The sequence below is a fragment of the Heptranchias perlo genome, chromosome 41 (assembly GCF_035084215.1).
Source record: "Heptranchias perlo isolate sHepPer1 chromosome 41, sHepPer1.hap1, whole genome shotgun sequence".
Taxonomy (NCBI): Eukaryota; Metazoa; Chordata; class Chondrichthyes; order Hexanchiformes; family Hexanchidae; genus Heptranchias; species Heptranchias perlo.
In genome coordinates this window covers 3,391,996-3,407,302 of record NC_090365.1, presented here as the reverse complement: position 1 = coordinate 3,407,302, position 15,307 = coordinate 3,391,996, and the positions used below count along the sequence as shown (strand labels likewise).

At 44.9% G+C, this 15,307-nt stretch overlaps 1 protein-coding gene across 2 annotated transcripts in view; it reads right to left on the bottom strand.

The window, feature by feature from the left end:
* LOC137305947 (BTB/POZ domain-containing protein 7-like) overlaps nt 1–15,307 on the bottom strand; it is a 56,260-nt gene that overhangs the window by 35,443 nt on the left and 5,510 nt on the right. For both annotated transcript variants that reach the window (XM_067974908.1, XM_067974909.1), the window contains exons 2-5: nt 11,947–12,140; nt 6,181–7,245; nt 4,543–4,751; nt 504–579 (exon numbers count right to left, since the gene is read on the bottom strand). In XM_067974908.1, the coding sequence (XP_067831009.1) occupies nt 504–579; nt 4,543–4,751; nt 6,181–7,245; nt 11,947–12,028 (1,432 nt within the window). In that variant the 5' untranslated portion in view covers nt 12,029–12,140. The remainder of the gene's footprint in view (nt 1–503; nt 580–4,542; nt 4,752–6,180; nt 7,246–11,946; nt 12,141–15,307) is intronic.

Genomic DNA, 15,307 nt, shown 5'->3' with positions numbered 1-15,307 from the left:
CAGACATATTTTCACAGCCAAAATGTACAAAAATGTTCTTATTTACAGTAAACACCAGCAATAAACCAGAGGCCAGATGAGGAGAATTTTTTTTTTTACGCAGCGAGTTGTTGTGATCTGGAATGCACTGCTTGAAAGGGCGGTGATAGCAGATTCAGTAGTAACTTTCAAAAAATAATTGGATAAATACTTGAAGGGGAAAAATTTCAGGAGCTTGTCGGGGGTGGGGGGAGAGTGGGACTAATTCGATAGCTCTTTCAAAGAGCTGGCATAGGCACGATGGGCCAAATGGACTCCTTCCGTGATGTATCATTCAATGATTCCATGTACAGACACTGACTCAAAACTATCAGATGACAATCAAGCCACAACAGAGACCTTCACTAGACAGAGTAAAAGAAAACAGCAGGCCCCTAACTAAACCAGAACATGGATCTGGCCAGCACCCCAGGCTGCACATTAGTGAGTTTCTACTGTGCTCGATGCACCTGCACATAACTCACCTTCATCCGACAGACGCTTTGCCAGCTGGTGTTCAGCCCATTTAATCACAGCCTTCAGGATATCGTGTTCACTTGCCTATAAGGGGCGAGAGGCACCATGTCAGCATCAGTTTCACACACATGTTTTTTACTGCCACTTTTCTCACCCTCCTAAAGGTGCCGACTCTTGTTGGGGTACAGCTCCATCGACAGGCAAGAATGCCGGACTTTTGTGCCCAAGGTATTTTCCCCACAAAGCCAGGAAATCGCCATCTGCTGTCCTCTAGTACCACACTCAAGTGGCCAATCTTCACAGGAGCCCAGACAGCAAGTGACAACAGGCCACTACAACAGGCATAACAACCAAAGCCCAATCTTGTCTTACCCCCTACCCCGATCGGGATAGCAATCAGTGGCAGAAGCTGTAACCGACTCCCTTCCTTAGCCCAGGGTTTGCTCAGGCCAATCACTATGCCACCAGACACCCTGACTGAATGCAACACAGACCAACTCATTTAGATCAGGATACGACAATTGCCCACAGCCTCGCTGGGTTATGGACAAGTTTATTCCCCACGTCTGATGGCTAACGAGCAACCCCTGCATACATAGATGTCTGGTGAAAACTGAATCGAGTTTGGATACAATATCCCTCGGGTTGATCCGGGATGATCTTGGTTCTGTTATGGCTGAATGCAAAACATTTGAATCTGCCCGACAGCTAGAATTAAAACATACCCATCCAATAATAGTTCCTCCAACACAGCACCTTACAGCAAAAATCTTGTATTTAAGAGCACCCTACCCATAGAGTGCTTTACTTTGAATACTCTTTGCTCAGAGTAAGGACACCAAGTAGGTGATTAGCAATGATTAAAGAAACAGGCTAAAAACGTCAGGGAGATAGGTTTTTGAAGGAGGAGGAGGAGGAGATAGCAAGGCAATCTGCTGATCAAAAAATGCACAGCCCTCCTGAGTATACAGGCCTATACAAGTGTTCTTCTAATAACCCCCCAAAATATTCCAAACCACAAAAAAAGAAAACCTCACTTCAAAAATCTCTTCCTGTCGAACACAGTTACTGCTTTAGTCAGTCTGGCGCAAAGTTAAATCTTGAAAGATACCAAAAAAAGACACAACAGCTGCTTTTATATTGATTTAGTTTAACGTCGGGACCTCTGCCTTCCGCAGCTCAGGCCTCACACAGCCCGCAGCAAAACCAAAGCAGACTTGCCAGATTTGCTAGGGTCGACAGCCAGGAAGAACGCAGAATATTCCGGCCGACACAGAGAATCCAGCAAGGTTACATTGGTGCGGCCGATAGCTTTGCGGGACCAGTGCGCTGGCGAGTGTCAGCTGTGGCTCAGTGGTCGCACTCTCACCTCGGAGTCAGAAGGTCATGGGTTCAAATCCCACTCCAGAGACTCAAGCACATAATTCAGGCTGACACTCCAGTGTAGTACTGAGGGAGCGCTGCACTGTCGGAGGCCATCTTTCAGAGGAGACTTTAAACTGAAGCCACATCTGCCCTCTCAGGTGGACGTATGAGATCCCATGGCACCATTTTGAAGAAGAGTGGGGGAGTTCTCCCCACTGTCCTGGCCAATATTTATCCCTCAACCAACATCATTAATAAACAGATTATCTGGTTATTATCTCATTGCTGTTTGTGGGACCTTGCTTTGCACAAATTGGCTGTCGCATTTCCCACATTACAACAATGACTACACTTCAAAAGTAATTCATTGGCTGTAAAGCGCTTTGGGACGTCCTGAGGCTGTGAAAGGTGCTATATAAATGCAAGTTTTTCTTTTTGTTCAGAGGCCAAAAGTGAGCTTTGTGGTGTATGAGGGCTGGACTTAGAGCCCTGCAAATCATTGTCCTTTCTTTATTAAGATGGGCACTTGTCACAATTGACAATGCCATAACAAAAACAGCAGACAAATGCAACTTTTGGATACACAAGAGTAACTCCGGGTACCAGGCAGACTCGAACACACCGGGAGTGGGAATGCCAAGCAAAGTGAGAGATATCAACGTCTCCCTAGGCATTTGCAGATTCCATTTACATTTCATTAATACCAGTACCAGAAGTGATGGGGTAGAAGGGAACGAGACCCATGTTTGTACCACACCTTATCATGCCTCTGAGAGCATCTTAAAGCCCTTCATATACAATGGACTACTTTTTATTTTTAAATTTATTCTTGGGGTATGGGCGTCACCGGCAAAGATGGTATTTATTGCCCATCCCTAGAATGGAGTGGCTTGCCAGGCCACGATGGAGTGGGACTGGAGTCACATGTAGGCCTGACCGGTTAAGGACGGCAGGTTCCCTTACCGAATTAGTGAACCAGTTGGGTTTTTACACCAATCCAACAGCTTCATGGTCACTTTTATTGGTACCAGCTTTAAAAAAAAAAATATTTCCAGATTTTTAAAAATGAATTCAAATTTTCAAACTGCCATGATGGGATTTGAATTCATATTCTCTGGATTATTAGTCCAGGCCGCTGGACTACTTGTGCAGTAACATAACCACTACACCACCGTACCCACTTTGAAATGACATGTAATCAAACACAGTAGCCACTTTATGCACACGTAGATCCCATAAACGGCAATGAAAAAAAAATGATCAGTTAATTTGTTTTGGTTGAGGGACGAATATTGGCCAGGACACCAGGGAGAACTCCCCAGCTCTTCTTTAAATGGTGCCATGGGTCCCATAAGCAGACAGGGTGCTGGTTTAATGTCACCTCTGAAGGGCAATGGTTGGAAAAATGCAGCATTCCCCCAGCATTACAATGGAGTGTCAGCTTACATTATTTGCTCAAGTCCTGGAGTGAAGCCATTACTTTCTGGCACAGCTCTCAGTGCAACCGCCGAGTCAAGCAGACGCATTAAAATTAACAAATGTTATGGCTCAAGCCCTTTTCAAGAGTAAAATAGAACAATGGACCTTCTGCTACAGTCAAGGAGCTGCTTGCAATTACAGACCTGCTACTCTATGTGTCCCGGAGTTTGCCTCCCATTCAAAGCCTGCAAGGATACATGATGTTGCCCAATGTGGAACTAGACGCTATTCTCTCTTCAACCCACTGACTCCAACGTGACTTTAACCCAACTTCATACAACAGTAATCAACAGCAGATTCCCATTTGGATTCCATTTTTAACTCCAGAATTGTCACCAGGAGTAATTAGCAAATCAGCACTAATAAGCCATGGAAAAAAATTCCATTTAAAATATATACATTTATAAATCACTGTTGTTAGGCCTCAGTTGGAGTAGTGCGTCTAATCATGAGCACCGCACTTTAGGAAGGATGTCAAGGCCTTGGAGAGGGTGCAGAGGAGATTTACTGGAATGGTACCAGGGATTAAGGACTTTAGTTATGTGGATAGGCTGGAGAAACTGGGGTTGTTCTCCTTAGAGCAGAGAAGGTTAAGGGGAGATTTAATAGAGGTGTTCAAAATTATGGGGGATTTTGAGAGCAGATAGGGAAAAACTGTTTCTACTGGCAGGAGGGTCAGTAACCAGAGGATTTGTCAATTACCATAGAACAATGGACCTTGTGCTACAGTCAAGGAGCTGCTTGCAATTACAGACCTGCTACTCCATGTGTCCCGGAGCTTAATTTAAGGTAATTGACAAAAGAACCAGAGAGACGAGGAGAGCGAGCGGTCATGATCTGGAACGTGCTGCCTGAAAAGGCAGTGGAAGCAGATGGGCCAAATGGTCTTGTTCTGTGCTGCATAATTCAATGATTTCAATGTCATTTGATTCTCTCTATTCATCTCAAATTGCTGACACCACCAGTGATGGAGCGGTAAAGGCCAGTGTTTCACCCTTGTGTTATATACACACACATCACAATTCTCCCACCAGACACAATCCAAGTTTGGAAGGACAAAAATCTAGAATGTTTCTTCTCCCCCCAACAATTCAAGACAGTACACCATTGCTCATGCCCACCATTTCCATGTAACAAATTCCTCTCGAAACAAGAGGTTCCAGAAGAAAAGCTAAACTTATAGCTGCAGACAGAGGCAGATACCTGCAGGTAATCTGACTGGATGGCCGCCATCAGGTGCTCCTTGCCGAGCTCAAAAAGAATGTCGGAAACGATGACGTTACTGAACTCCTCACAGAGGAAATGCAGCATCTGCCGGTGAACCCATTTGGACCCGTATGGTTGAGAGCTCCACTTCAGGATAGCAACTAAAGAGTCCAGTGTGACACTCTCAACAATCAGGTCTTCACAGCCTGCATGGAAAGTAAAATGTGAATTAGACGACAAGAACAGCAAAATCTTTTCTCCCATCAATCTCAAACCACCTGCTCACCATACCCTCTAATCCCTTCTCTAGCCAGAAACACCTCCATTTGCCTCTTGAATTCCATCTACGTTCAAGTCAATAGCCTTCCCAGTTAATTTGTTGTAGGGCTGGAGGAGGTTACAGAGGTAGGAGGGGGCAAGACCGTTGAGACCATGGACCTTTGATACAGCCAAAGCATCCCAGTCACATCCAATAACCGTTCTCGACAGGAGCTAGATAAAGATTGCAGCAGCTAATCCCAAGGCTTTAAGACACATGTAACTACATAAAAGTGAACTTTTAACAAACATAAAAACATACATTATTTTGTATGCATTAAGGTGAAAGACGTCAGCTGCCAGGTTTTAAACTCAAATCGATCAGATTCAGGGGTGGCTGCTGGTAATTTGAATAAAATCCAGTTGATTTTTTTTAAAAATATGGAAGTCATGCATATGCCCGGGGTTTCATTTTCACGTGTCTGGACTTGTTCTAAGCATGCACTTTATCCTCTGCATGCCAGCTTAATTCAGAGTAAGAACCAATTTAAATCAGGCAAATAGAATGTTGTCATTGGTGTTAAATGCAGAGTAAAGCTGCTCTAACAACGTGCCTTCATCTTTCAATCTCGGAAAAGCACCATTTATTGTACTGATGTGATATTTCCATTTCCCATACTAACCATTTATGGTCTTAATGAAACGGTCAATTTAGTAATATTATTAAATTATAGGCAAACTTGTGCTGTGTCCATGGCTTAGCTTAATCAAAGATTTTCATGCAGAACTTTTAACAAAAACCTTTTGGAAGTCCAAGTAAACTAGCATAATGAATTGCACCATCAATGTTAGCTACAACTTCTTCAAGAGCAGTCATGGGCATAATCCTTCCCTTCCAAGATCATGTGGTTATTTCTTATTAAATAATTTCTATGCAGCTCCTTCTCCAGCCTAGAACAGCTTCCATTACTTTGCCTAGGAAGTTAAGCTAATGGGTCCATGGTTGCTTGGACGGGATGCGTTTCCCACCTTAAAATATAGAGATCACATCTGCCTGCCTCCAATCAGTGTCCAACAACTCTCCCATGAGGGCAGTCACTGCTCCTTGGCATCCTACAACACCTCTGAAATTGGATTGGGACTGCTCCAAATGCATTTCACCTGAGGACACTTACAACCAGCAAAGAAAGGAAACCTTTGTCCCATCTGTCTTGCTCTGGATTTGAAACCACATTCCAGAATGAAAAGGAAAAAGTTATAACTGACTACAACACCCAGGCCAGACATAATGATGTTCTGGGTTTAAGTAAGGATGCAAATGCACTATTTTCGTTAAAAAAAAAATCGATTTTAATGAAGTGGTGGGTAGCAACCTACCTTGTGCCAGCATATCAAACTCGATGAAGAGTGCTATATGGAATAGCTCCATAGCGTTTTCCAGTCGAGTCTCACTGTCCTTCCCAGTTTCATCCTGCACTTCCCTTAAGCTCCCTGTAGACGGGCTGAAAGGCAGAACCAGGTCCAGGTCCACCATGTCTGTATACATGCAGTGCAAAATTACTTTTGCGTATTTCTTTGGAATGATTGCTTCGTTCAGCACGATCCTAGCTGGGGTCTGCAAGGTCCGGTCGGTGGTCTCTTCGCCAGTACGTATCCGCTTCTGGAGGAGATTGCGGAAAAACGGCGAGCGGGCGCACAGAATGGCCTTGTGACAGCGGAACTCGCCGTCCAGGCAGCACCCTTCAAAACCGTCAGAGACGTCGGGGCTGGAGGTGAAACTGAGGACTGCGTCGTAATAGCAGCAGCTCTCCAGGAGGCCGTAGATGTCGAAGTGAAGGGCGTTGGGCATCCCGAATTCCTCGCTGAGACGGACCAAGACATCGATGTTCTTGATCTGGGAATCTCTCATGCCAAACTCTCCACTGTATAAGTAGTGCAAAAGAGACGACAGTATGGGCATGTCTATGCCAACAGTGTTTATGTCCATGACCAACTCGGCACGTTCCAGGTTAGATAAGAGGAGGGTTTTGAAGAAAGGGCACCGGGCCGCCAATATGGCGCGGTGGACCGGAAAACACGTACCTTGGAATATCAGGTCCACATCCGTACAGTACTTGAACTGGTAGAGCTTGGCCAAGTCTTCATTTAACCGGCTGGCCTCCGGCCTGGCTACACAAGCCTGAATCACAAGCTCCTTCACAGCCAACGCAGCTTCATACTGCTTCGCCAGCAGGCCCACGTCACGCACGTCCCAGCCACACAGGAGCTCACGCATGTGCTTGGCATGGTCGGCTGACTTGGCCGATTTCCGGCGTCTGAAGAGCTTCTTTTTCAACAGGGCGAGGTTGGAGCTCCTCTTCTTCTCACGCTTGTCCTGGCCCAGCCCAGAGATGCAGAATTTCCCCTCCAGCTGACACCCGAACTGAGAATGCGAAGGAGATTCTGTTCAAGAAGTAAATGAATCACGGGTTAGATTAGATGCCACAGACGTTAAGTGATTTTTTTTTTTGTGATCACTGAGCTGAGGGACGTACGTGCTGGGGAATGGAACTTTTGTAAAAATTGAAAACATCTAGTTAGAGCATCAAAGGAGGTCCAGTCAAATGTGTAACAAAGTGCCTTCATTTGCAAATTAGGGGAACAGCAAAAAATGAGTAGCACAGTGAAGTGAAATCCTCTGTACACCAAGATCCTAATCTTAGCTATAGAAAGGGTGGTAGAGGCAGAAACCCTCAACTCATTTAAAAAGTACCTGGATGCGCACCTGAAGTGCCGTGACCTATTGGGTTACCGACCAAGAGCTGGAAAGTGGGATTAGGCTGGGTGGCTCATTTTCGGCCGGCGCGGACACGATGGGCCGAGCGGCCTCCTTCTGTGCCGTAAATTTTCTCTGAATCTATGATTCAAACCACGAGGAGGCAAAATAAAAAAGGTGAAATGAAAAACGTGGTACAGTCCTAGATCACAACAGCTACAGCACACTATCTGATTATCTGGCCATTATTTGTGGGACCCTGTTGTGCGCAAATTGGCTGCCGTGTTTCCCACATTACAACAGTAACTGCACTTCAAAAGTAATTCGTTGGCTGTAAAGTGCTTTGGGACATCCCGAGGTCGTGAAAGGCGCTATATAAATACAAGTCTCTTTCTTTATGGTTGGGTTCCCTATGATACAGTCAGGACAGCAGTTGCTAACCTCATCTAGGCTATCTGTAGGTGGCTGGCAGTGATAAGGAACTAGGTGGGGTTGTACCTTAAAAGGAGGAGAAAGGGGCAGAGAGGTGTAGGGAGTGAATGCTAGAGCTTACAGCCTTGACAACTGAAGGCACGGCCGCAATAATGGGGTGAAGGGAAATTGGGGTTGCACAAGAGGCCACAATTGGAGGAGGGCTGGGTTCTCGAAGGGTTGTAGGAGGTTACAGAGATAGGGAAGAATCCCCCCGAACCATTCTCACCCACCTACAGCATATCCAGAGTTGTTGTGGTGCCAGTGGTGCCATTACAGTCTGGAATAGTGCATGGTTTGTGGGGGGTTTTGGGAGGGGGGGGGTGGGAAACCCCACACAGGAGCAAGAATAACTTACAAACTAGGAGGACGAGAACAGGTAATCTTGCTCGGTTGGAAAGCTGGAATTAAAAATCAAGTTACAACATCTTGGGGAGACATCAAAATCAAGGAGAGAAACTCAAAAGATCTGCACTATTCACAAAGTTTCCACAACTTAAATTGTCATTAACACGAGACAAAGTTCTCTCCACTGACTCTGCAAGTTCTCCCAGTTTTGAAGAGCTGGAAAGAAAATAATTCCTATCCTTGTTTCCTCCCACACTGTCGTGCACAGTTCCCAATTCTGTTAGATTTGTAATCAAAGACATGCTGAGGTTTTTGGCGCAAGGACAAGCCTTCCATCTGCAGTTTCTATATTCAGCACTCAAGAACCATTAACTGCATGCGGAAAATGAGAGCTAATCAATCGTCACAACACTTACTGCCACGTCGAGCCCCCCCACTCCCCTCCGTCACGGACTGAGGGGTCCCTGGTGGGGTCAGGCTGCCAACCTCTTACTTGGGCACTCATTTAGGAATTGTAAATTTGCTTCATGGAACTTTTTCCAGCGATGCACACATTTTTCTGATTCCCAAACTAGCCACTCTACTTGCTCTTGAGCAAGGTTGTCGATTAGTGTAGAATTAAGGGGGCAGTTTTGTGCTGGGGGGGGGCAATCTGCCCACTAGGAACTGGATTGAGGCAGCCCCAACTCAGATAGGACCCTCACTGCCGGTCATCCCATCAGTCTGAACTGGATTTGAAACCAGGTCTGACAGTTAAATGTCCAGTGTCTAATACACTGCATCACGCAGTCCTCCAGTTTTGTTTTTAAAATCTCACACAAGGTATATTTTACAGGCTAATAAATCAACCTCACAAGCTTGGAAACCCAATGGAAAATAAAACATTAAAAAAAAACTTAAAAAGGGGGAATGTACACACTCATAATACACAAGCTGGAGCATGTTACAAGGCAATAACACATCAAAAGATCAGAGATACTACATAAATCACAGCAGGGAAAGTCAAGCAGTTTCAATGTAACCCGGTGATGCATTCAGTCCTTGAAACACCTTCAAAAGTTGTTCCTTATTATATACAACTGTAATCTGTGGCAGAGGTTCTATTACTTTTGAGCAAGATTTTTTGCTTTGATAACACTGCACAGTATAGCGGACTGCGACATTAGATTAACCAGATAGAGTCTGTGCTGTGAACTGAATCAACACTGTACACAATTTTTTTTTAAAATTATCTGGTTATTCATCTTATTGCTCTATGTGGGACATTGCTTGTACAGAATGACTACTGCATTTGACCTGAACAACAAAAATAATTCACTGTGTGAAGGGCATCGAGAAACTGACATGGTGACGCAATTGACAACTTTAATCAATAAAGATTAACATCCAGGAAAACGTATGCGTCTGTGTGTGTGTGGACATCAGACGAGGACTGATCCTTTCAGTCAATTACCCTGTGACACTCAATATCTAGGCTCGCGCATAAAGAACGGCCATCTGGACAAGGCAAAGATAGAAAAGAAAGATTTGCATTTCTATAGCGCCTTTCACGGCCTCAGGATGTCTCCAAAGCACTTTACAGCCAATGAAGTACTTTTTGAAGCGTAGTCACTGTTGTAATGTTGGAAACGCGGCAGCCAATTTTCACACAGCAAGATCCCGCAAACAGCAATGCGATAATAACCGAATAATCTGTTTTTAAGTGATGTTGGTTGAGGGATAAATATTGGCCCAGGACACCGAGGAGAACTCCCCGATAACAGCATGGACTCCCTAGTCTGCACTGGGGAAAGGGGGGAGGGGGCGTGGAAGAAAGAAGATTGGAGGAGTGAAAAGAAGAAAATTAACACTTAAGCGCAGCTCCTTTATTACGAACTGACTGCAGTCTGAGTCACTCCGGACACCACTTACAGTTATAATTGAAAGTGCCAGATTTACACAGTTCACGGTACAGCTACTCTAATTAATGAGAACAGGCTACACTTTGTTTTAAATCCATTCTTGGGATGCGGGCGTCACTAGCAAGGCTGCACTTACGCCCACCCTTAGCTGCCCTTGAGAAGGTGGCGGTGAGACGCCTTCTTGAACCACTGCAGTCCGTATGGTTCTCCCACAATGCTGTTAGGTCGGGAGTTCCAGGATTTTGACCCTGCTATGACGAAGGAACAGCCGATATATTTCCAAGTCAGGATGGTGTGTGACTTGGAGGGGAACTTGGAGGTGATGGTGTTCCCATGCACCTGCTACCCTTGTCCTTCTAGGTGGTGGAGGTCGCCGGTTTGAGCAGTGCTGCTGAAGAAGCCTTGGTGAGTTGCTGCAGTGCATCCTGTGGAGAGAAAACACTGCAGCCACAGTGCGCCGGTGGTGTTGGAAATGGATGTTTAAGGTGGTGGATGGGCTGCCAATCAAGCGGGCTGTTTTGTCCTGGATGGTGTTGAGCTTTTTGAATGTTGTTGCAGCTGCACTCATCCAGGCAAGTGGAGAGTATCCCATCACACTCCTGACTTGTAAGTGGCGGAGAGGCTTTGGGGAGTCAGGAGGTGAGCCACTGGCTGCAGAATACCCAGCCTCTGATATGCTGTGGTAGCCACGGCACACATGTGACTGATGTAGTTGAGTTTCTGGTCAATGGTGACCCCCAGGTTATTGATGGCAATGCCACTGAATGTCAATGAGAGGTGGTTAGGCTCTCTCTTGTTGGAGATGGTCATTGCCTGGCACTTGTGCAGCAGCAAATGTTACTTGGCAGCTATCAGGCTAAGCCTGAATGTTGTCCAGGTCTTGCTGCATGTGAGCATGGTCTGCTTTATTAACGGAGGAATTGTGAATGGAGCTGAACACTGAAATCATCAGCAAACAGCACCACTTCTGACTTTATGATGGAGGGACGGTCATTGATGAAGCAGCTGAAGATAGTTGGGCCTAGGACACTACCCTGAGGAAATCCTGCAGCAATGTTCTAAGGTTGAGATTGTTGTCCTCCAACGATCACAGCCATCTTCCTTTCACAGAATCATATAGCAAAGGAGACCATTCAGCCCATCTTGCCTGTGCCAGCTCTTTGAAAGAGTTATCCAATTAGTCCCACTCCCTTGCTCTTTCCCCACAGCCATGCAAATTGTTCCCCTTCAAGTATTTAGCCAATTCCCTTTTGAAAGTTACTACTGAATCTGCTTCAACCACCCTTTCAGGCAGCGCATTCCAGATCATAACAACTCGCCACGTAGAAAAAAATTCTCCTCATTTTCCCCCTGGATTTTTGGCAATTATCTTAAATCTGTGTCCTCTGCTTACCGACCTTCCCGCCAGTGGAAACAGTTTCTCCTTATTTATTCTATCGAAACCTCTATTAGATCTCCCCTTAGCCTTCTCTGCTCTGAGAACAATCCCAGCTTCTCTAGTCTTTACCCACTAAGAAACTAGGAGGAACTACAAGAGGAAGCTCTCTTAAAGTTGTTGCATCAAAAGTCACATAGGAACAGGAGTAGGCCATTCAGCCCCTCGAGCCTGTTCTGCCATTCAATTGGATCATAGCTGATCTCTATCAAAATAGATAATAAAAGTCTTACCACCGACTGCATTTGAAGATGGTGTTTTCACCCCAGCTGTCTGACATGTTGGATACGGGTAGGTAGAAGCATTAACACCCATTTTCTTTGAACACACATGGCAAGAATCTCTTTCAGATAGTCTTCTTCCACTAGGCAAGGAGCTTCACCTGTCTATTGACAAGAGGACTATTACATTGCCTGAACAACGGTTCCTAAGGAAAAATTAAAAAAAAAGAATTAGTGATTTCCTCTCGATCTACAATTGTTATCCTTTGTGCTACTCGTGTTATGTGAAAACAAGCCACAAATAACGGAAGGGCCCAAAGTACAAATACCAAAAGTCCCATCATCCAATGGATATTCTTCTTTAGAAACGTGAGAAGGAATGTAATACTTCGTGTAAAGTTGCACACAGTAGCACTTTTAAAAAAAAAATCTTTTAAAAAGGCAGAGCAACTTCTGGTGGATTTAATAAAACAACAAATCGGAACTGGTGTCCTGGTCAACATTCCTCCCTCAGCCAACCAACACCACTAAAAACAGATTAACTGGCCATTTATCATTTGCTATTGTTGGATCTTGCCGTGCATAAATTAATTGGCTACCATGTTTGCCAACGTAACAACCGTGACTGCATTTCAAAAGCAATTAATTGGCTGCAAAGCGCTTTGGGATGCTCTCAGTGCTCCTCCAATTCTGGCCTCTTGTGCATCCCCAATTTTCTTCGCTCCACCGTTGGCGGCCGTGCCTTCAGCTGCCTAGGCCCTAAGCTCTGGAATTCTCTCCCTAAACCTCTCCACCTCTCTCTCCTCCTTTAAGATACTCCTTAAAACCTACCTCTTTGACCAAGCTTTTGCTCACCTGTCCTAATATCGCCTTATGTGGCTCAGTATCCAAATCTGTTCGATAATCGCTCCTGTGAAGCGTCTTGGGATATTTTACCATGTTAAAGGCGCTATATAAATGCAAGTTGTTACTGAAGACGTGAAAAGCAAGATATAAAAACAAAATCTTTCTCTTCTTTACTTCCACCATTATAGTTTCCTATTCCAAAGTTTGCCTGCCCACAAAGTTTTTTTTCCCCTCCTACCTACCCATTCCATTGCTTCTGCAACTTAGTGATTTAAATTTAAAAATAAAGCAACAGAAATAGCATTTTACTTAAGTATCTGTGTACATTCTGTCTGCTTTGTGTTCGGGCCAATAGAAACCAAACCATTAGAGGCTAGAACCCAGCACTTGGGAGGATAAAACGGTGATGGGAAGCAAGGCAAGGCGGAGTGAGGTAACTGCAGGGCAGTGTGTCTCTCACTATATAGAAAACAGACCTCTGTAAGCACCCAAATAAGCCCAGAACACGAGAACTGCTCCTGGAATGAATCACGCTCATCTGATTACAGGCAGCTCAGGATTTCGCCCAATTTCTTCCCTCCTCTCAGAGTCAGCTTGTGCTGGAGTACAATTCCACAGAAGCCAGCCCTCCGAAACGACACCCCAAGCAGCCAGACCTCATGCCTGTGCCTCAACGGTGAATGAAGGCTGGCTATTCTATCAAGGCAAAATACTGCGGATGCTGGAAATCTGAAATAAAAACAGAAAATGCTGGAAATACTCAGCAAGTCAGGCAGCATCTGTGGAGAAAGAAACAGAGTTGACATTTCAGGTCGAAGACCTTTTGTCAGGACTCAACGCCCCTCCTGATCCTTCTTCCCCTTCACTTTCCTCTGACCCCATCCCTCCCTCCAATCTCACCCCTTTGTCGTGTTTTCACTATCCCCTCTCTGACCCCGAACAATCAGTCCTCATCCCCTTATGCCCCCACCTCAATGAATTTCGACCTCGACGCGATGCTGAGCTCTTCCTTCCATCGCCTTCGCCTCCGTGCCCACTTCCTTGGCCAGGAGTCTTACCCCCCACCACACCGCAGACCCTTTCTCCCAGCTCCGACGAAGGATCATCGACCGCAAACGTTAACTCTGTTTCTTTCTCCACAGATGCTGCCTGACTTGCTGAGTATTTCCAACATTGTACCTGTGCTTATCGCATTAATGCTTTCCCGGGATAGTGATCCTTAGTCCTGCTGTCTGACTGGGATCAACTAACTCATCACAGGCACAGAAGTTGGGCCTTCTGGTCCATATAGCTCAGTACCCAGACAGCGCCTGTACCACTAAAGCCATTCAGATACCTCTAGCTCTAATCTTGCGAGCAAGAAAAGGAGTCTGTGTTCCAGACAAATCTGGACTCTTTTTGTTACCATTAAAAAAAAATAAAAGCAGCACAAGGGGTTGGTTTCACCCAATATTACGGCCGAGACGCTGCGTGCTCCATTTTAATCACAGAATTTTCCAGGATTAATTTATAACAGCACCTCTCTGGCGCCAGTACTATAAAAGAGAAAAAAAAATCCCAAATACAACAATATTGAACATGAAAAACATCCCTTTGATCTGGGATTTTTAAACATGCAGGTGTCCACTTTAACATCTGGCTTGGCTTTGTGCCAATACAAGTCTGCACAACATAATCAGCACACAATAAAATGCAGTGTTTCACTTGTTAGTTGCCAAATTAGATTATCGCGACACAGGATAGACTGAGGTTTCAGTAGATGCACGTTTAAAAAAAAATCTTGCCTAGGACACATGCTTCCTGTTGTCATAATTTTCCGTTAATATTTCCCATTGTAAATTGCTATGTCAATCTTCCCTATTAAATTTTTCCATGTCAACTGTCACGATGAAGCTGCAAGTTCTGGCGACCAGGTGGCTCTGTGGGGCAAATTTCTGAAGTTTCTCTCCCAATTCCACTGCCATCTTGTATATATTTTTAAAAACACACATTCATCAGCTGACAATTGGCAATGCCATGGGAAATTTACTAGCATGTAATATATATCCTCCGCTGGGATAAGGAATCTGAAGTTAGTGGCGTAAATGCTGCAAGCCAGTTCACGGACAGCGGTGACCATTCTATGATAACTCCAACAGAATGATGGACAGTACAGGAGGCTATTCAGCCCATCGTACTGATGTCGGCTCTTGGAAAGAGCTATCCAATTAGTCCCACTCCCCTGCTCTTTCCCCATAGCCCTCAATTTTTTTCTTTTCAAGTGTACATCCAATTCCCTTTTGAAAACAACTATTGAATCTGCTTCCACCACCCTTTCAGGCAGTGCATTCCAGATCATAACAACTCGCTGCCTAAAAATAATTCTCCTCATCTCCCCTCTGATTCTTTTGCCAATTATCTTAAATCTGTCTCCTCTGGTTACCGACCCTCCTGCCAGTGGAGACAATTTCTCCCTATTTACTCTATCAAAACTTTATCATTTCAAGTCAAATGATCGGCACGTGAAGCTTTCATACTACGTCCACGT